This window comes from Chiloscyllium plagiosum, chromosome 5 (assembly GCF_004010195.1).
Source record: "Chiloscyllium plagiosum isolate BGI_BamShark_2017 chromosome 5, ASM401019v2, whole genome shotgun sequence".
NCBI lineage: Eukaryota > Metazoa > Chordata > Chondrichthyes > Orectolobiformes > Hemiscylliidae > Chiloscyllium > Chiloscyllium plagiosum.
In genome coordinates, this window is record NC_057714.1 from 78,545,812 (window position 1) to 78,566,834 (window position 21,023).

General features: G+C 38.6%; 1 protein-coding gene across 1 annotated transcript in view; it reads right to left on the bottom strand.

Annotated features, from left to right (window-relative positions):
• Positions 1-21,023, bottom strand: part of LOC122550028 (protein AF-10-like) — a 148,529-nt gene that overhangs the window by 69,134 nt on the left and 58,372 nt on the right. The window contains exons 2-3 of the mRNA XM_043690436.1: positions 12,997-13,100; positions 7,814-7,907 (exon numbers count right to left, since the gene is read on the bottom strand). Coding sequence (XP_043546371.1) covers positions 7,814-7,907; positions 12,997-13,100 — 198 coding nt within the window. The remainder of the gene's footprint in view (positions 1-7,813; positions 7,908-12,996; positions 13,101-21,023) is intronic.

Consider the following 21,023-nt stretch of genomic DNA (forward strand, 5'->3'; position numbering starts at 1 on the left):
GATAGCAACACACACAGACCAAATACTCAACTAGAGGAGCAATCATTGCAACACCCACAAATGGAGCTGCATCAGGATATTATATAAACGAGGCACAACACACTGTAGCAGTCAGGGACTAAGAGATGCCAAAGAAAAACATCTATACAACATATTCAAGAAAGGGTGCCCAATAAGCACAGTCCATCGATTCTTACACAACAAACCTAAACAAAAAAGACACAATATGCCCTGAGACTCTAGCCACACTATCTTACATTAAAGGTATCTGAGATGATGACCAGATTACTCCGGCCTCTTGGCATCATGGTAGCCCATAACCTACCAACACAAACAGCTCTAGAAGAATCTGAAGGACCCTGTACCAACAACCAGCGGAACAAACATCACATACAAAATACCCTGTGAAGAGTGCAACAAACATTACATCAGACAGACCGGCAAGAAACTAGCCACCAGGATGCATAAGCACCAACTAGCCACCAAAAGACAACCAACTATCACTGGCATCCTTGCACACACAATGAGGGACACCAGTTCAACTGGGACAAAACATCCATCCTGGGACAAGCTAAACAAACAAATAAACAAACATGGGAATTCCTAGAAGCCTGGCATTCAAACCGGAACTCCATCAAACACATCGATTTGGACCCTGTTTACCAACCAAACAGAAAAAGAACCAGAAGCGAGATCACCCACCACAGACCAAGACACACAAATAGAAAGTGGGACAGCGCTTTCAACCAGACTCACTAATGTTATCTAGCATGGTGACCAAACATCTACAAAACAAATCTTCCAGCTCAACGAGCAAACTTACAACCCAAAAAGAGGAAATACTGAAGAAACCAGACAGTATGGCAGCACCAATGGCGAATAAATAAAGCTGATGCTTTGAGTTTGATATGAATCTCCTTCTGAAGTAAACCATGATTTTTAAAATACAAATAAATCGCATCTCTCATTACGCCTCCTCACAAAGAAGAATGAAAATGTATCTTTAACAGGCAACATCATTCCCTATCAAAAGAGGGTTAAATGGTTTGTTAGATTAACAATATTGTGTCATTAAATCAAAAATTATTATTTTTGACAGCCATATTTTACTCAAGAGCATCTGAATGACCACATTCTTTCCTTCACATGTGGCAGTGATAAACCATCAGCTACAAAAAAACTTTTCCAAGCACATGAATTATTTTTCAATTGGACAGCAGAAAAATTAAACTCCACCAAAACAACCATACACTCTTGTCCCAAAATTTCTCCCAAAATAAATGTCTATATCGATTGCAATTTCTTCCATATTGTTGAACTAAGGATAGACAAGTCTCCGGGCCCTGATGGAATGCATCTCAGGGTATTAAAAGAAATGACAGGAGAAATAGCAAGTGCACTTATAGTAATTTTCCAAAAGTCGCTGGACTCTGGGGCAGTTACAGCAGATTGGAAAACAACAAATGTGATGCAACTGTTTATAAAGTGAGGAAAACAAAAGATGGGGAATTATAGATCTGTGAGTTCAATCTCTGTAATGGGGAAGATGCCCGAGTCTATTCGGGCATAAGCCATTCCTGAAGAAGGGCTTATGCCCAAAACGTCGATTCTCCTGTTCCCTGGATGCTCCTGACCTGCTGCGCTGTTCCAGCAACACATTTTATGCCTGAGTCTATTATCAAGTAAGAAATAACAAAATAGAAATTTCCCGTTGGGCAGACGCAGCATGGGTTCATGAAGTGCAAGTCACCAATTTTGAGGAGATTCAGAACTGAATTAAGGAGGAACTTCTTCACCCAAATGGTTGTAAATCAATGGAATTCCTTGCCCAGTGAAGAAGTTGATGCAACTTGAGTAAACATTTTTAAAGCAAAATTAGATTTTTTTTGAACAATAAAGGAATTAAGGGATACAGTTAAAGTGCAGATAAATGGAGCTGAGTCCACAAAAAGATCAGCCATGATCTTATTGAATGGCAGAGCAGGCTGCAAGGGCCAGATGGCTTACTCTTGCTCCTAGTTCTTATGTTCTTATACTCTTGGCGATGTAGATTTCAAACAGATGCACTTGCTTTACAAACAAGATGTCTCTTTCATTAACAAATATTTCTATTAAAATGTACTCAGTTTCATTGAAAAATAACAGACATTGCACCGTTTAGTAGTAAAATGACACTCACACCAATGCCCATAACATCGAACCAATCTGAATGGATTATTATGTGGTGCTGCTAAAATTAATATAATTGTCAAAAGCAACCTGAGAATTTGGTGTCAATTCAACTTTTCTGCTTTTCTTTAACAAATTTGTCAAAGGAGGCATTACAGTGCATAAGTTTGGAACAAACATGCCAACATATCACGAAGTTTTTCATTTGTCCTAGAATGGAAAAATCCAACTTTTGAATTTTCAAATTCATACTCATTCATCAGTTGATATTTTAATTTGACTATGTAAATACACTTGCACTGACTACCATCTTTCTCAATCTCTAAAATTAACATGACACTTGGTGATTTCGTTCTCTTTTCTCTGGAGTATTCACCAAGTAATTTATCTCCTTTTTTTTTAATTCTTTTGATTTGGTAAGGGGTCCATTGAGCCTCGTTTTTCTTGGATCCCCAGAGACTAGAAACAATACTAGCACCTTGACTCCTGCAACAAAAAAATTCCAATCTTGCCAGAAGAAAAATATCAATGACTGATTTGCTCCAGAGTGTTTCAATATCTACTGGTTTACTTTATAAACCTGCTGTTTTCACTGTTTCTTGAGCACTCTTCAAATACTTTTTGGCTAACTCACAGGCTCTGGGTCTGTTCTCTCAAACTCAAGTGAGCTTAAAGTGTAGTCTGAGCTGTGGTTTGTCATTTTTTTTCTTTAATCTATTTCAATTGTTCTCCCACCTCATGACCATACCAGTTCAAATGGACAAATCCTGTAAACTAATTTGGAGCATCACTAATGGCAAACAGTAACAGGGGAACTCCTTTATTGCAATTATTCAAGCATTTGTGTCTATAAGCTCTAATCTTCAAATTTAAATTCCACCTTTCCAATGCACCTCAAGATAGCAGGTGATAAGCAGAAGAAATTGAATGTTTTATTCCCAAAGTAGTCATCATTTCTTTGAATATTTGCGACAAAATTTGAACCCTGATCAGGTTGGACTTCTTTGGGTAATCCAATTGAACCAACATTTTCCTTACTAGTTTTGCAGGATTTTCTGTCCACCCAAAAGGGCCTGCTTCAGAAATTCTTGTTGAAGCATGTATAATCAATATAAGGCACTGATTCTCAGACCTTGTTTCAGTTAGGCATTCTATACAATTGGTTAAGATTCTGCTAAATACTTATTTGAAACTTGGTTTGGGAATTACCTGATGGATCACTGTGCACCCTTCACTGGCTAGTATTTGAGCTGATCTCCATTTTCTCATCAGTAATTGTCTTACAAATAATAACACTTGGGTAGAGTTCTAATTCAATTTCTGAGGAGGTTGTTGGGCATAACTTTCAATTCAGGATTGAAGTGAACCTTCATCTGGTTACTTAAATTTTCTAAAATCATTTCCAATAATCTGAGTTTCTCAGTTATTCCTTTCTTTTCCTCATATACTGTTCGTCTTATCCAATTTTTGGACCTGTTGCAACAGTCTGGAAAACTTCCTCCTATAATTTTAGTTTCTTGTACCTCTTGTTTGTTCCACTATCCTCCAGGAGGCCAATATTTTTGAACCAGCTGAGTCATTTCCCAAGATAAATCCTGATAGGAATGGATTTTATTTCACTACTCCAACTACAACATCCGCATTTAATCTTTAATCCAACGCTGAGACTGTTGTGTAACCTCCATGTACACCTCCAATAAACATTTTCTTTCATTAACCTTGTCAGAAGATAAATATTATCATCAAATCAATATCAATAACTGACTTGCTCCAGAATGTCTCAATATCTACTGGTTTGCTTCCTTTAAGCACAAAACAATTTCTCCTTTGACATAAAACATTAAGAACTTCCAGTGATCTGATTCCTCATCAGCAATTGAGGATGGATTTTCTTTACTGCACTCAGTCATCTCTCCCTTCCTAATACATTCTAAGGAAACAATGTTCTTTTTGTACTATTGCTACAATTTTAATACATACTTCGTTTCATGGTGGCCCATTGTCTGAAGAGTGCTTAAGGTGTGCCTATAACTGCAAATTGGTGCCCCATTTCATTTCAGCAAATGGCCTTGCTTTGTCCAGTCTTATCACAATGGAAACATTATTTTTTGGTTCTAGCCTTTCTCCTTTATTACTTTGGCATCCTTTCATTTGTTGCCAAAAACTAGTGCCTCTTCCATCAACAGATTTCTCCTTCAGGCAATTACAGATGGGAGATCATCTGAGAATCACAAGGAATTTGTTAGAACTGATATTTCACTGATCTCTGATACTTGATGTGCATCTATACAGTTTTTAATAATACAGTTTTTTTTTAAGTTTTGCAGGAATCTTAAAGTTGTTATATAATCATAACTTCCATTACAATCTCAATTTTTTTTCTCCAAATTCAGTGATCAAATCTCTAACCTCACTTTTTGCAAATTCTACAAATATCTTATTAGATTTCTTTCCTTCTTTCTACATTTTAATTGATGAACTTCAGGAGAAAGCTCATATACATTGAGTATTTCATTTTTTAAACGGTTTATTAATTTACAGATTGTTCTTCTGAGAAACTAGCTTTCACACTCACAGCAGTACTGTCAAAGTGTCTTATATGAGGTCCAAATTTTTTTTTGGCCTCAACATCTGACCAGCTACCTTTTCAACTGAAGTGAAATTACAATTCTCAACTTCATTCTCAGTAAGTTTAAGCACTAAACATATTTTTAATTAAATCAGATACCTCACTGGAATCAGAATCATCCTCCGAGCTACTATCCCCTCTTTCCCTGCTTAATCTAAGCTTTTCTCTGGCCTAGTATGTTGTCTCATCTCCATATCTCTTTTGAGTTCAAACATTTTTAAATTCCATTTTTTTTAAGTTAGAATGCTTCACCTCCCTTTCCATTGAGTTTCTTCTTCTACTTTATTCTAATTGAATTCTTTTCGTTTCTCTTACACTCAAGTTTTTTTAAAAATATTTCCAACTTTATTGTAGCTGATTCCAGCTGTGACATGTTTCCCTTCCAATTCCAAATGCTGGATATAAACACTTTCAACATCACCTCCTTACAAGGTCCTGCTTTTGTTTCTACCTTTGATTTATCTGCTTAACTTAGTCTTATTTAAAAAGTTCAAATAACCCAGTTAAATCTTACATTCCTCAAAAACTTGAGGCAGCACCGAATGTCAAAATTTAATATATATAACAAAGTCCACAACACTCCTATGTTACATTCAGCACTTTTCCATGTACAGTACCAGTTTCTCAAGAAGAGACACAATTTCCACTTAAATTCAGTGAACTCAAAGCCCAGATAGAGCTCCACTTGTTATGATCCCAGCACTTAGAGAAAGAAATCAGCCTTAACTCATTATCTGTATGTTTTATTTTTATGAACATGGTGAGCATCCATAATCACGCGAGGCTGTAAACTTCCTTTAAGAACAGAAAATTAGTACATAACATTCAAAAAATTAAAACAAATTAAGCTATCTAAGCATGGAACTTCGTTTGAAAGATCTTTTTAAAAAAAAAGCAAAATAAAAATCTTGTCACATTTTGTGGCAGTTATAAAGTCTCCAGAGTCTGGAAATCCAGAGTACTCTTCTGTATCAAATCTTCTCTATTCTTTCCTATGAACTGTGAACTTGCCTTACGTGAATACTCAAAACTGAATGCTTTGCCTTTCCTAGCTTTTAACAACCTGCAGATTTCTAAACAATACTCCTGATTTGCAAGTTCCACCCAACTAAACTTTTACACTTAGGTAATTGTGTTTTCCCTTAAATTGTACATACACTTTTCTAAAGAAACTATCTTCACTTCTAACCACAGTCAGGTCTCCTCTAAAAGCGGTCTAAAATCTTTCAAATTGAGTTTTCTTAATGAATATCAATCCTTAATTATTCTGAACCACAAATATGCTGAAGGGTTTCAATATATACCACATTTGTCTAAAGTCACCACAATAAATATAATCTTCCAACAGCACTCCAGACGTGCCCGGATCTCTGATGCACAATGATTTAGGTCACTGTTTCAGGAGGATTATTTGACCTAGCTTCTTTTTAAGAAATCTCTTGACAAAAAGTAAGCCATCCATGTGCCAGGTTTTCTAATCCAAACTGTAAAAGTTATATTAATATATCACAAAAATAATTTATGCCAACATCTTCCAAAACTAGATCGAAAACTTCAATTTCTGACAGTTAAACTTCTAACTATATAGCACCTTTTAGGTAGTAAACATTTCCCAAAGGTCTGCACAAGAACACTATAAACAGACTTCAACATTAAGCCACAGAAGTAGACTTTAAGACAAACAAAAATCTTGGATTGCATGTTCATCTTAAAAGAACGTGCAAGGGAAAGAGCGTGAGAAAGAGAGACCAAGAAAGAGAGAGAGAGAGCTAGAATAAGCTAGAATAAGAGAGAGAGAAAGTCAGACAGACAGAGTGAGAGAAAGCGAGTGAGATAGTTAGGGCGAGTGAGTGCAAAAGTGAGTGCGAGTGAGTGGCTGGAAGTAGGCAGCTGTCGAGAATGTGGTGTTGGAAAAGTACAGTAGGTCAGGCAGCATCAGAGGAGGAGAATCGATGTTTCGGGAATAAGCCCTTCAACAGGGAATAGACAGCTGCAAACATATCACCAATAGTGGGAAAGTAAGAATGCTCAATAAGCCTGACTGAAAGAGTGCAGATACCCTGAAGGTTTTTGCGCAGGAGACTATAAAGATACAACCAGAGGAAAAAAAAAGTATGAGCATTTTAAAACAGGCAGCTGATTAAGCAAAAGATTAATGCAGGTCAGCATTCAGAGGAGAGAAACAAGTGCACAGGACATTGTGAAAGGATTTCAAATTAGAATGTCTAAGCTGACTTGGGATGCATTCAAATAGTCAAGAGTAGAGGAGCCAAGCACATGGATATATAAAACTTAAATTTGATTTACAATGCCCATTGATATTTAATATCTACATAGTAAAGTTGTGTATACTGTAACCTGTCCTGCAGTTTATTTACACAATTCTATTCTCTACTTAATAAAATGAATCAACAGCAAATAGATAAACCAGTAAAACTCATTAGTTTAATACAATTTCATCACCAACTGGTCATTTGTTAACAACCTTCAGATTAACTGCATTCTACATCTGTATTCTCCCCACAGTTGAAGTGAAATGGTGAACTCAGAACGACAAAGTGTAAACTGCCTTAAGAGTAACATAATTGTCTGGCAAGTAAGGTTGTGGGGTAGATCATTTCCTGACTTTCTTACACAAACTCAATTCTATCATTTTTCTTTGTTCTTGTTTGAGATGTGAGCACGCTAGCAAGGCCATTCCAAGTATCCCTTGAAGTGGCTGGCTCTCCACGTCATTTCAGATGGCATTTAATAAACCACATTGTTATAGGTCAACCATATTTTTCAGAGTCTGGAGTCAAATTTTTGCCAGGACAGGTAAGAATGACAGATTCCCTTTCCTGAAGAACATTAGTGAGCCAAATGGGTTATTACTGCAAATAGATAGTGGCCATGTAGTAATCATTAGACTAGCTTTAAATTCCATTTGATTTCAAACAAATAGTTGTTACTTTAGATTATTTTTTTTAAATAAGAAAGCTGTATCATTACCCATGAAAAATTCATAGCACTCACCAACTTGCCAAAATGATATTTGCAGTAGCCACAATATTTAACATTATCAGCTTCTGAACCTTCTTCTTCACACAGAAGTCCTGCCAGCTGAGCACTAAACAAAAAGAAAAATAAAGATTGTCACAAAAATGACCAAAAGATACAAATTATTTAATGAAGCTATTCAGTTTGATACCTGCTTTCTATCTTTGAGCCAGTTCTGTATCCAAATGGCGAGTACTCCCTGTATTCCGTGAGATCTAACCTTGCTAATCAGTGTCCCATGGAGAACCTTGTCGAACGCCTTACTGAAGTCCATATAGATCACATCTACCACTCTGCCCTCATCAATCCTCTTTGTTACTTCCTCAAAAAGCTCAATCAAGTTTGAGAGATATGATTTCCCATGCACAAACCATGTTGACTATCCCTAATCAGTCCTTGCCTTTGCAAATACATGTCCATCCTGTCCCTCAGGATTTCCAACATGCCCACCACCGAAGTCAGGCTCACTGGTCTATTTTTCCCTGGCTTGTCCTTACCACCCTTCTTAAATAGTGTCACCACGTTAGCCAACCTCCAGTCTTCCGACACCTCACCTGTGACTATCGATGATACAAATATCTCAGCAAGGGACACAGCAATCACTTCCCTGGCTTCCCACAGAGTTCTAGGGTACACTTGATCAGGTCCTGGAGATTTATCCACCTTTACCCATTTCAAGACATTCCTCTTCTGTAATAGGGACATTTTTCAAGATGTCACTATCTATTTCCCTACATTCTATACCTTCCATGTCTGTTTCCACCATCAATACTGATGCAAAATACTAGTTTAGTATCCTTACCATCTCCCCTCCCCCCATCTCCTGCAGCTCCACACAAAGGCCGCCTTGCTGACCTTTGAGGGGCCCTATTTCTCTCCCTAGTTACCCTTTTGTCCTTAATGTATTTGTAAAAACCTTTTGGATTCTCCTTAATTTTATTTGCTAAAGCTATCTCATTTCCCCTTTTTGCCCTCCTGATTTCCCTCTTAAGTATACTCCTTCTGCCTTTACACTCTAAGGACTTACTCGATCTATCCTGTCTAATACCACTTGAGTCAGGCTGGAGTGCAGCATTTTGAAACCCTATTGACTGACCACCAACGTTGCTTGCAAACAGAAATTTGTGATTTACGCTCATCACCAAAAAGCAGATTCTTCCTGTTCTTCTCTAGATAACTCTGCAGGCCAAAACCACTTTGGAACTTTGAGCTCAATCTAGTAGCTCTATAATTGTTGGTTGATTAAGCTTCATATTTATTGTGGTGCACAATCAGATGGCCCTAAATTTTAACTTTGCCAATATTCAGGAGAACTAACTTTATTTATAACTGGAATTTTACATTAACTCTTCAAAGGAGTTGATATGAATTCCTTGCATGACAAGAGACAGGACATACATATAATTTTTGGGGGCTGTGTTTTAAAAATAGTGGTATATGGGTGTATTACCATCTTACAAAAGTCTTAGCTCAATGGCTACCTTCATGTATAAAGCGTGGACAGTAGACACAAAAACATTTCACAATAGGGACATTTCAGTTCATCTCAAATTCTATTATGAAATAATATGAACAGACATGCATTTTGCAACAAGGAACAGAAACTCCCAGAAACTGGAACATTATTCCTCTCCTACCCAACCAGAAAGACCAACTGCAACAGACACCAACCAACTAACTGAACAAAAATCAAGTATCCAACTTAGGACCCCGCTGATTTAGATGGACAGGTACCATACAATGTAGTGTATTTATTCATTGATATGCTGAAGAAATTTAGATTGCAATTCAACAATCCTATGGAAAATATATAAATGTCAAGTGAAGCTGGCAGTTAGGGTGCATATGATGCCACACACCCACAAACTTCTACCCAACATCCATCAGAGTGCTGACCACGTACCTTCAAGACTGGTACATGAATAAAAGCCATTTGTGCAAGGTACTGAAGGGAATCAGGGTCTGCGGATCTTGCTTCGAAAGAGGTCGATGCCTTCAGAAGAGGAGGGGAAGAGAGGCAATTTGAATTAAGTCTCCAACTGGTTCAGTTGGCAAGGTCATTGTGTTCCTGTGCCACATAGGCCACTAAATTCCATGTTCAACTTCCAGTTAATTGTCAATAAAAATAGTGGAGATGCTGCAGTTGACTTCAGCTTCCCAGGCTAGACCAGGCCAAAGATGCTGGGACTTTTTAATTGCGATTACAGCTGCTTGGACTTTACTATAGCCAAAACAAGGTTCATTACTATGCATCCATGATTAGCAGCTTCCTGATATGGTCAGCATTCATACAGTTAGAAGAGTCAGTTGGGCAAGTTTCCAGTTGAACAGTACCCAAGTCATACTGTAGAGAATGCAAACATTTTATAAATGTGTATCCTTTAAAATTTTTGTTTGATATTACACATTCCTTCTATGTGCATTTTGTATGAGTTACCAGTAGGCAGACGGTTACTTTGGATGTATAAAGGAGTTAATTAGAACTACGTGTCGGATGCGGTGTTTGTGTTAAGGATGTACTGTTTGGGTCATGACCATGGGTAGGGATCACAATTGACAGTTAATGTAAGAAGTAGACATACAAGATCAGAACATGACATCACAGAAAGGGCCACTGACTATAGGGGAAGAATAGAATGTCCTTGACATCAGTGTGCCAAGTTTCTGCAAGATAACATGGAGACAGAAAAGAAGAACAGGGAGTCATGAGCCATTTGTAGCCACTAGAATCAATGGGAAGCATAAACTATTTGAATTTGGATTCTGGTTATGTTAATTTATTAAACATAATTATTTTGGCTTAATAAATTATTCTGATACTACCATATCAAATGCCTCCCTGACCGACAATTTTTTTTAAACCTGTATCTCTGATAATACCCCAAAAGACAATTATTTTAGGAAATGGGGTAAGGGAGATGTAAGTATTAGATTATTCTACTTCTTTTCAAAATTCCCACTTGCATGTAACTGCATATAACACAAGTCAGTAAGAGATATGTTCTACTTCAGGGGTATCTCTAACTTTAGTAATAACTCTCGAAGGAGTGGAGGTCACTGGGGCAAATACTCTAATTTTTCAACAGATCTTAGAAAAGACGTGTCATGGATAAAAATAGCACAAAGATTAACACATAAGAGCTCTCAATTCTAATCCATGTATTAGCAGGAAGATAAAGCTAAACTTAGAATCATAGACATATACAATATGGACACTGACCCTTCGCTCCTAATTTATTCTAATCTCACCTTCTCTGGCAGTTCATTTCACACACACCACCCTCTGCGTGAAAACTTTGCCCCTTAGGTCCCTTTTAAATCCTCCACCTTTCAACTTAAATCTTCTCTAGATTTGGACTCCCCCACTCTGGGAAAAGATCTTGTCTATTCACCCCATCCATGTCCCTCATGATTCTATTAAGCTCTGTAAAGTCATGCCTCAGCCTCCGACACTCCAGGGAAAATAGGCCCAGCCTATTCAGCTTCGCCCTATAGCTCAAATCCCCTCAAACCCTGGCAAGATCCTTAAACCTTTTCTGAACCCTTTCAAGTTTCACAACATCCTTTCTAAAGCAGGGAGACCAAAATTGAATGCAGTATTCGAAAAGTGACCTCACCAATGTCCTATACAACTGTAACATGACCTCCCAACTCCTGTACTCTACACACTGACCAATAAAGACAATCATACTAAATGCCTTCTTCACCACTGTCTACCTGCGACTCCACTTTCAAGTAACTATGAACCTGCACTCCAAGGTCTCTTTGTTCAGCAATACTCCACAGGACTTTCCCATTAAGTGTACAAGTCCTGCCCTGATTTGCCCTACCAAAATGAAGCAACTCTCAATTACCTAAATTAATCTCCATCTGCCACGCCTCAACCCATCTGCGCATTAAGGTCCCATTGTACTCTGAGGTAGCCTTCTTTGCTGTCTGCTACACTACCAATTTTAGTTGTCATCTGCAAACTTTCTAACCATATCTCTTGTATTCACATCCAAATCATTTAGATAAATAACAAAAACCAGTGGGATTTTGTTTAGCCAGTTTAGACCACACTTGGGAATACTGTGAGCAACTATGGGTCCTCTAAAATAAATACCATGTGGAACTCACTGGATGCACCATTTAAGACAGATGAGGAGAAATTCCTTCTCTCAGAGGTTAGTGAATCTGTGCAATTCTTCACCGCAGAGTGTTGGACAGTCTGGGCTGTTTAATAATCTGTCCATCTCAGTCTTGAATATATTTATCAGTAAAGGTTATAGGGAAAAAGCAGGTCAACGGAGTTGAAGGTTATCAGATCAGACATGAGCTCACTGAATGACAGAGCAGATTTGATGGACTGGTTGGCTTATTTATGCTCCAACTTTCTTGTGATAGCATTCACATTTCCACTTTTGAAGAAAAACTCTAAGAATAAATAAGGGAGGAGAAAAATTGGGAATAACAATGTGGGAAGAGATCATTAAAGTGGGTGTAGGACTTCTGTGGAACATTAGGAGAAAGTGAGGACTGCTGATGCTGGAGATCAGTGCTTAAAAATGTGTTGCTGGAAAAGCGCAGGTCAGGCAGCATCAAAGGAGAAGGAGAATCGACGTTTCGGGCATAAGCCCTTCTTCAGGAATGAGGAGGGTGTGCCAAGCAGGTTAAGATAAAAGGTAGGGAGGAGGGACATGGGGGAAGGGGCGTTCTTCTATGGAACATTATCAGTATAGACCTATTAGGTTTTTATCTATTGTAAGTTTGCGCCATTCTTTTTCCAAACCTCATTCCAAAATTTCTCATTTCCTCTCCTGAAACTCTCACGTCATACAGGCACGGTTTAATTATCTGCAGATACCTCAGGTGCCATTGCTATTCTGAGTGTTGAGGCAAGACAATCAGCCCATACTTCATTAGTGAATAAAATCACCGCACAACTCAAATCTTTTGCTGTGCAAGCATAATTTTCATTCCCAAAACAAAGGTAAATGAACTACTGCTAGCATGGTCCATTTGCTGGTCAAAAGGTATCAAGGTGAGGTGTAAAGCACCAGATTCTACGTAAGGTCATCCTGACCTGTATTGCTCAGTACGCATGTTTAGTACAGCACTACCATGTACGTATTAAGTGAAGGCCTTATGTCAATCTTTCACAGAGAAAATATACTAACCAAGTCACATGGAAAGCCTGTCGACATCCATGTTTATTACAAGTCATACAAGCACCAGTTGCTGCTTTGCTTTCACGGCCTTGTTCCTCACAGATGTAGCAAGTCTGGGGGAAAAAAGGGATAAAGCCTAATTTTTTTTTAAATCAGCAAACAGATCCCATTTTACATTCATTATGATCTTATAATTAAGAAAACTTACAAAATCACACAAAGATTAATACATTTTTAAGTGTCATAGAAGAACATCCATACAGTGCACACTTTTACCACAATTCCGATCACATTTATTTCAGCATTTACCACTATTATTGTTAACTATAATATCAACATTTCCCACTCAATTTTACAAAAATAACTGCAAGAGTTGTAACTTCCTTGTAGGCAAATATCAGCTGTTGCCCGTTTGTTATTCATGTATATTGACAGTGTATAGATGTCAAGCATGCATGCCAGCGTACGTTTATCTGCTTATGATTTGGAGGTGCCCATGTTGGACTGGAGTGTATAAAGTTAAAAATCACAACACCAGGTTATAGTCCAATAGGTTTATTTGGAAGCACTACCGTTTGAAGTGCTGCTCCTTCATTAGGTAGCTACCTGCTTAAATTGTGTTTGCAGATGCAAAATACATATACATACACACACACACAGAATTATTCTTTAGATGCTTATCAACATTGTTTCAAAAATTTAAATATTACTCCAAAAATTCTCAGCCTGATAAGTTAATCAAGGGAGAAATATTAAATCCTAATTTCATGCAGTATCTTAGCATTAGTCCCAGGGGACTGGACAAATGTAAATGTGATGCTATTGTTTAAGAGAGAGACAAAGGATAGAGGGAAAACTGGAGGTGATAATGTGGGATAATATAAATATACACAGAACAATAAATTAGTACTAGGCAATCAACATGGCTTTGTCAAGAACAGATCACACCTGACAAATTAATTAATTTCTTTGATGAGGTGAGTGAGAGTGGTTAAGGATAGTGCTGTGGATATGGAGTATTTCAGAAAGTGTTAATTTGGTGTTACACGGGTTTGGGTCTGTACTCAGTGGAATTTAGAAAGATATTGGGATAGGAGAGGGAGTTTGTGGGCGAGGTCTGATTGAAAATCGACAGAACACTGAAAGGTCTGTATAGAGAAAATCTTTTTCACTCATAAGAGAGAAAAGGACCTGCGGGCACAGCCTCAGAGTGAAGGGCTAACATGTTTTCATAGAATCTGAGAATCCCTACAGCGTGGAAACAGGCCATTTGGCCAAACAAGTCCACACCAACCCTCTGAAGAGAAACCGACCCAGACCCATTCCCATACCCTATGACTCTACATTTCATCTGCCTAATGCATCTAACCTACACATCTCTGAACATGATGGGCAATTTAGCTTCGCCAATTCATCTAACCTACACAACTTTAGATTGTGGGAGGAAACCCACACAGAAACAAAAAATGTGCAAACTCCCCGCAGACAGTTGCCCAAGGCTCGAATCAAAGTCAGGTCAATGGTGCTGTGAAGCTGCAGCGCTAACCACTGAGCCACGCTTTAGAACAGATGTAAGGAGGAATTTCTTCAACCAGAGGGTGGTGAATCTGTGAAACTCTCTGCTGCAGAAGGCTGTGGATGCCAAATTGAGTGCATCTAAAACAGATTTGAACCCATTTGAAATTGATTTTTGATTGTTATGGGATCAAAGGTTGGGGGAGAAGGCAGGAGAATGGAGTTGAGAATGGTAGAGCAGGATTGATTAACTAAATGGCCTAATCCTGCTTCTATATCTTACGGCCTTAAGGTTAGCAATTTAGAAATGTTTTGAATTGATGGGTTCTCAGTAACATGGATTAGAAGTTAGACAAAACGTATGGAACAGATAGGTATAGATCGACAAGTTGAAAGCAATGTTCCCCGGGGATTGATATTGGGACCCTTGCTTTTTCTGATTTATATAAATCATTTGGAAATGTGTGCTGACGGCAAAAATCTCTAAATTTGCTGATAGAGTCATAGAGATGTACAGCATGGAAACAGACCCTTCAGTCCAACTCGCCCATGCTGACCAGATATCCCAACCCAATCCAGTCCCACCTGCCAGCATCTGATCCATATCCCTCCAAACCCTTCTTATTCATATTCCCACCAAGATGCCTTTTAAATGTTGCAATTATACCAGCCTCCATCACTTCCTCTGGCAGCTCATTCCATACATGTATCACCCTCTGTGTGAAAAAGTTGTCCTGTAGATCTCTTTTATATCTTTCCCCTCTCACCCTAAACATATGCCCTCTATTCTGGACTCCCACACCCCAGGGAAAAAACCTTGTCTATTTACCCTATCCATGCCCCTCATGATTTTATAAACTTCTATGAGGTCACACCTCAGCATCCTACTCTCCAGGGAAAACAGCCCCAGCCTGTTCAGCCTCTCCCTATAGCTCAAATCCCCCAACCCTGGCAACATCCTTGTAAATCTTTTCTGAACCCTTTCAAGCTTCACAACATCTTTTCGAATAGCAAGGAGACCAGGATTGCACGCAATATTCCAACAGTGATCTAATCAATGTCCTGTACAGCCGCAACATGACCTCCCAACTCCTGTACTCAATACTCTGACCAATAAAGGAAAGCCATACCAAACACCTTTTTCACTATCCTACTGACCTGCAACTCTACTTTCAAGGAGCTATGAACCTATAAGGTTTCTTTGTTCAGCAACACTCCCTTTGACCTTACCATTAAGTGTATAAGTCCTGCTAAGATTTGCTTTCCCAAAATGCAGCACTTCACATTTATCTAAATTAAACTCCATCTGCCACTTCTCAGCCCACTGGCCCATCTCATCAAGATCCCGTTGTAATCTGAGGTAACCTTCTTCACTATACCTCCAATTTTGGTGTCATCTGCAAACTTACTAACTATACCTCTTCTGCTGACATCCACATCATTTATATAAATGATGAAAAGTAGTGGACACAGCACCAATCCTTGTGGCACTCCACTGGTCACAGGCCTCCAATCTGAAAAACAATCCTTCCTCCACCACCCTCTGTCTTCTGCCTTTGAGCCAGTTCTGTATCCAAATGGCGAGTTCTCCCTGTATTCCACAAGATCTAAGCTTGCTCACCAGTTTCCCCTGGGGAACCTTGTTGAACACCTTACTGAAATCCACTACTCTGCCCTCATCAATTCCTTTTGTTACTTCTTCAAATAACCAATCAAGTTTGAGAGACATGATTTTAACATGGAGGACGAGGAATATATTCAACTCCAGTTTGATCTGCCATTCAATACAATCATGGCTGATCCTCTAACTCAACACCACATTTCAGTTTTCTTTCTATGCCCTTGATCTTTGTAATATATAACAATGTATCAATATCTTTCTGGAATATACGCAGCCTCCACATCCTTCTGTGGCAGCAAATTCCACAGATTGGCCACCATTTCATTCAATCCAGAATCTGCTGGAGTTTTGAAGTAGAAGTTATATTTTCCCCCTCTCAGTTACAGTTAGAAGCTGGGGTTTCTCTCTACTGCTAAGTTACCTGCAAGACAAATTTATTTTCTGAACTTGACGTTTTGCCAAGGGATGTGTTTACAGGGTATTACTAAAATGGAACAGTCAATTAGTAATAGTTACTGCATTTATTGTTAAGCTTTCTCAGAGTTGTTATTCTAAATTCCTCTTCTGTTATATTTTAACTACAGTGTTCGAATAAGTTGGGTTTTGTTTAACAGCGAATAAATTGATCAATCACATTGCATCTGGAACATGGTACTTTACCTTTAAAGTAAGTTAGGGTCTAGGCTACCTTCTTATAATATTTTGAGGGGGTCTGGTCTGGTCTGGTCCATAACATATTCTTATTTACTTGTTTGAGGGAATTGAAATATCCAAAAACTTATAATTTCCGTAAAGACTGGTATTGCTAAAGTTTGGTATCTAAATATAATCCAAAGATATTTAATAAAAGAGCAAAGATACAAATTAGATTCCTAATTTCTTCAGTTTTGAATATTGTGGCCCTTATCAAACCTGTACTCTAAACACGCTGCCTATTTAGTATTTTATGTCAAGACTGTTTTTGAAAGAAACTTGAATATTTTTAATAAAACATGGTATCCAATATCTGTAAACAGAAAGAGAAAAGCCAGGCTATGCAAATTGCTATGATAATTTCCATTTAGTTAGTTTTACTGGTGATGGACGAATTTGTATTCACCAACCAAATCAAGGATCGCATATTAGCAACCAAGTCTTACAATGATCCTGCACCTTGGAATAGTTCCTCAATCTCACACTGTTGATTTACATTGAACAGTGGAGCAGCAAAGGAAGTACTAAGATGACTAAGGACTTATTAAACAATCAGGAAAATGCAGTAATAAAAAAGGAAAGAGTTGACCAATTAAAATGCTCAAAGCCTGACAATATTTGATATTCTAGAGTGTAAAATATAATTTTAAACAAATTTCAAAAATTATAATCTACGTTTCATAACATAACTCAACAGCTCATGAATTGGATTTGTGCTTTAAACCAAGCTTTTTATAGCCCTGGCTTTACATACAACAGAATTTCTTTTTTCCCCGAAGAGCGAACATTCTCAAACAAGGTTTATACGAGAACTGACTACATTCCAAAATACACTGCCTAAGGTGGATTCCTTCAGGAGGAAATTGTATAATACAGTCCACTAAATTGGTCTTGCACTGTCTCAAAGAATGGCAACTTTCTGTGCCATAAAATGTTCTAAAGATCATAGAATGGTTTGAATCAATGAGACGAGAGAAAAGGAAGAAAAATAAGACAGAATTAGAGAAAAAAAAAATCACCTACTAAGAGAAAGAGATGGAAGCGGAATGTGTTAATTTGAAACAAATAATGTCAACTTTTAGGAAATGCTTTAGCTAGTCCTTTTAAAAAAGTTTTTTTAAATTCAGACAAGCACAACCATGGCACCAGCACTTTCTGCAAGTTTATCACTATTTTACATGAAGTAATCTCAATTCTGAAAGGCTTCACTTGAAACTGTAACATATTTACAAAGATACTGTCCTGAATAGATACACATTTTGCACACCTGATAACCCAATTTTCCTCTCCTCTCAAGATTAAGTTCCAACGATCATAATGTGTATTCATTGCTCAGCTCTGCAATTTTACAAATCAATTGTGTAACTCTTCTTAATATGCCCGACAAGGAACATGGAAGAAACCTCTTTACCCAGAATGTGATTGGTCTGTGGATAACTAAACACAAGTACAAATTGAGATAAACAGCATGGCTATGTCCATATACTTGCCTGGCTTGCATACAAAGCAAGCAAGGAACACAGCATTATACCATTAACAGCAGAAGTCGGGTAGCAGGACATTCAGAACTCAAACTATTTGGGCCAAATGGCTTGCTTACAACTAAGTTTTCTATATCATCTCAAGGGAAATACACGCTCCTGAAGAAATTCATTCGAAACAATCATATTTGAGTCAGGGTAAGCTTTGTCATCATACCATTATTTGGGAAGCTTGACACATTTGATACTGCCCCAAACTGGGCCCAGTATATAGAAAGAATGCACTTCTTTCCTCCCCCCACCACCCCACCCTCTCCAAGCAAATGACATTGGGGCAGATGAAAAGCAATGAGTAATTTTATTGACAGCCTGTGGACCTGCAGCTTTTTTGGTCATTAGGAGATTAGCTGTCCCTGAGGCATCAGATACTAAAACCTTTCAAGGGTTAACAGGTTTAGTTAAGGAATATTATGACACTAGGTTTCTTCTAATTCTGAGACGTAATTTTGTTCTGTAATTTGAGAAAAAAGGGGAATCTGTATCAGGTTTTTCAGTTGGTTAAAGATGACTGGCAGAGGCATGCAACTTCGGTTTAAACTTTAACGACATGTTGAGGCACCATTTGATATGAGGGATGAATGATGTAACTATGCAAAAGCACCTACTAGCTGAAGCCTAACTAAATTTCAAACAGGCACAACAACTGGCTTTATCATCGGAAAATGCATCAAGTGGATCATATGCGTTGCAGGGTATTCCAATGGAAGTAGACATCCTTACCAGGCTGACTGAGCTTGGGGAACACACTTGAGTGAAGGCAATTGCATAGCCTTATTGAGCCCACAGCAAAACCCCAAAACAAAACCAAGTTGGTAGCCAGGCCTGCAGGAAGAGACAGAGAGAGGGGGATATAAACAGTCGACACACTTCAGACAAATACTGAAATTGTTGACACATAGGAAAAACGGCTTGTGAACCAAAACTGATCAGAGTCCAGGTATTTATGTGATAAACAAGGAAGATTAAGTAAAGCTGAAGCCCTATCTGGACAAGGTAATGAGGTAATGCTACATAGCTCCTTGTGCCTCGGTCATTAAGATAAAGGCATGCAATAAAGCAGTCAGGACTGACCCAATGGGCAAGAGACAGCCCAGCTGCAAAGAGGTAAAGAAAGGAATAAGACGACTACACTCAGGCTAGAGTCAGCAAAAATTCCAGAGACCAACCATCACAGAAGCAGACCTTACGTAAAGGACATAGTGCCGACAAGAGAGAAGCAGGGAATGGAGCACCTGGCCAGTGTCAGCCTGTGTCAGCATCAGCAACTATCCTGCTGGGGTATTAGCTTTTATATTCTGTGACTACTCAGGGAGTGTCAGAGGATCCTAGTTGGTACACAAGTTATGTTTGTGGTAAAACATACAAGGTACATGTGTATTGTCTAACACATTAATAAAGTTACTTGAGTTACAAGAGGCCTACTCTTCTCTCAGTACAAACCAACAACCGTAGCCGACAATTGCCAGGCTACTACAAAGTCTCCGCCAAATAGTCAAAATTTTCTTCAGCATCCGGGCCGGCAAGCCATTGTAGTTGCTGCTGGTAAGTGGACTTGAGACAGCAAAAAGTCCCACTGGACCTAAATTCAGCAAGAGAACTCCAGGAGAGTACACATTCTGGAAAATCCATGTACATCTGATTTGAAACTGTTAAATTGCTTAACAATATCCAAATCAGAAAGAAAATAAACATCTGGTTAAAACGGTCACCCACTTAGAGTCATAGAGACGTACAGCATGCAAACATATCCTTCGGTCCAACTCATCCATGCCGAGCAGACATCCCAACCCAATCTAGTCCCACCTGCCAGCACCTGGTCCATATCCCTCCAAACCCTTCCTTTTCACACCCATCCAGATGCCTTTTAAAATGTTGTAACTGTACCAGTCTCCACCAGTGTGTCTGCCAACTCATTCCATACACATACGTTTTCCTCCATGAAAACGTCGCCCCTTGGGTCTCTTTTATATCTTTCCCCTCTCACCCTAAACCTATGCCCTCTAGTTGTGGACTCCCCCACCCAGGGAAAAGACCTTGCATATTTATCGCATCCATACCCCTCATGATTTTATGAACCTCTAATAACGTCATCTCCTCAGCCTCTAATGCTCCAGGGAAAACAGCCCCAGCCTATTCAGCCTCTCCCTATAGCTTAAATCCTCCAACCCTGGCAACATTCTTGTAAATCTTTTCTGAACCCTTTCAAGTTTCACAACATCCTTCTGATTGGAGGGAGAGCAGAATTGCACGTAATATTCCAACAGTGGCCTAACCAATGTGCTGTACAGCCGCACCATGACCTCCCAACTCCTGTACTCAATACTCTGACCAATAAAGGAAAGCATTCCAAATGCCTTCTTCACTATCCTATCTACCTGCGACTCCACTTTCAAGGAAAGTATGGAACCAGCACTCTAAGGTCTCTTTGTTCAGCAACACTTCCTAGGACCTTAACATTAAGTGTACAAGTCCTGCTCTGATTTGCTTTTCCAAAATGCAGCACCTCACATTTATTTAAATTAAACTCCATCTGCCACTCTTCAGCCCATTGGGCCATCAGATCAATATACCATTGTACTCAGAGGTAACCACCTTCACGCTGTTCACTACACCTCCAATTTTGAGTGTCATCTGCAAACTTACTAACTATAACTCCTATTTTCACA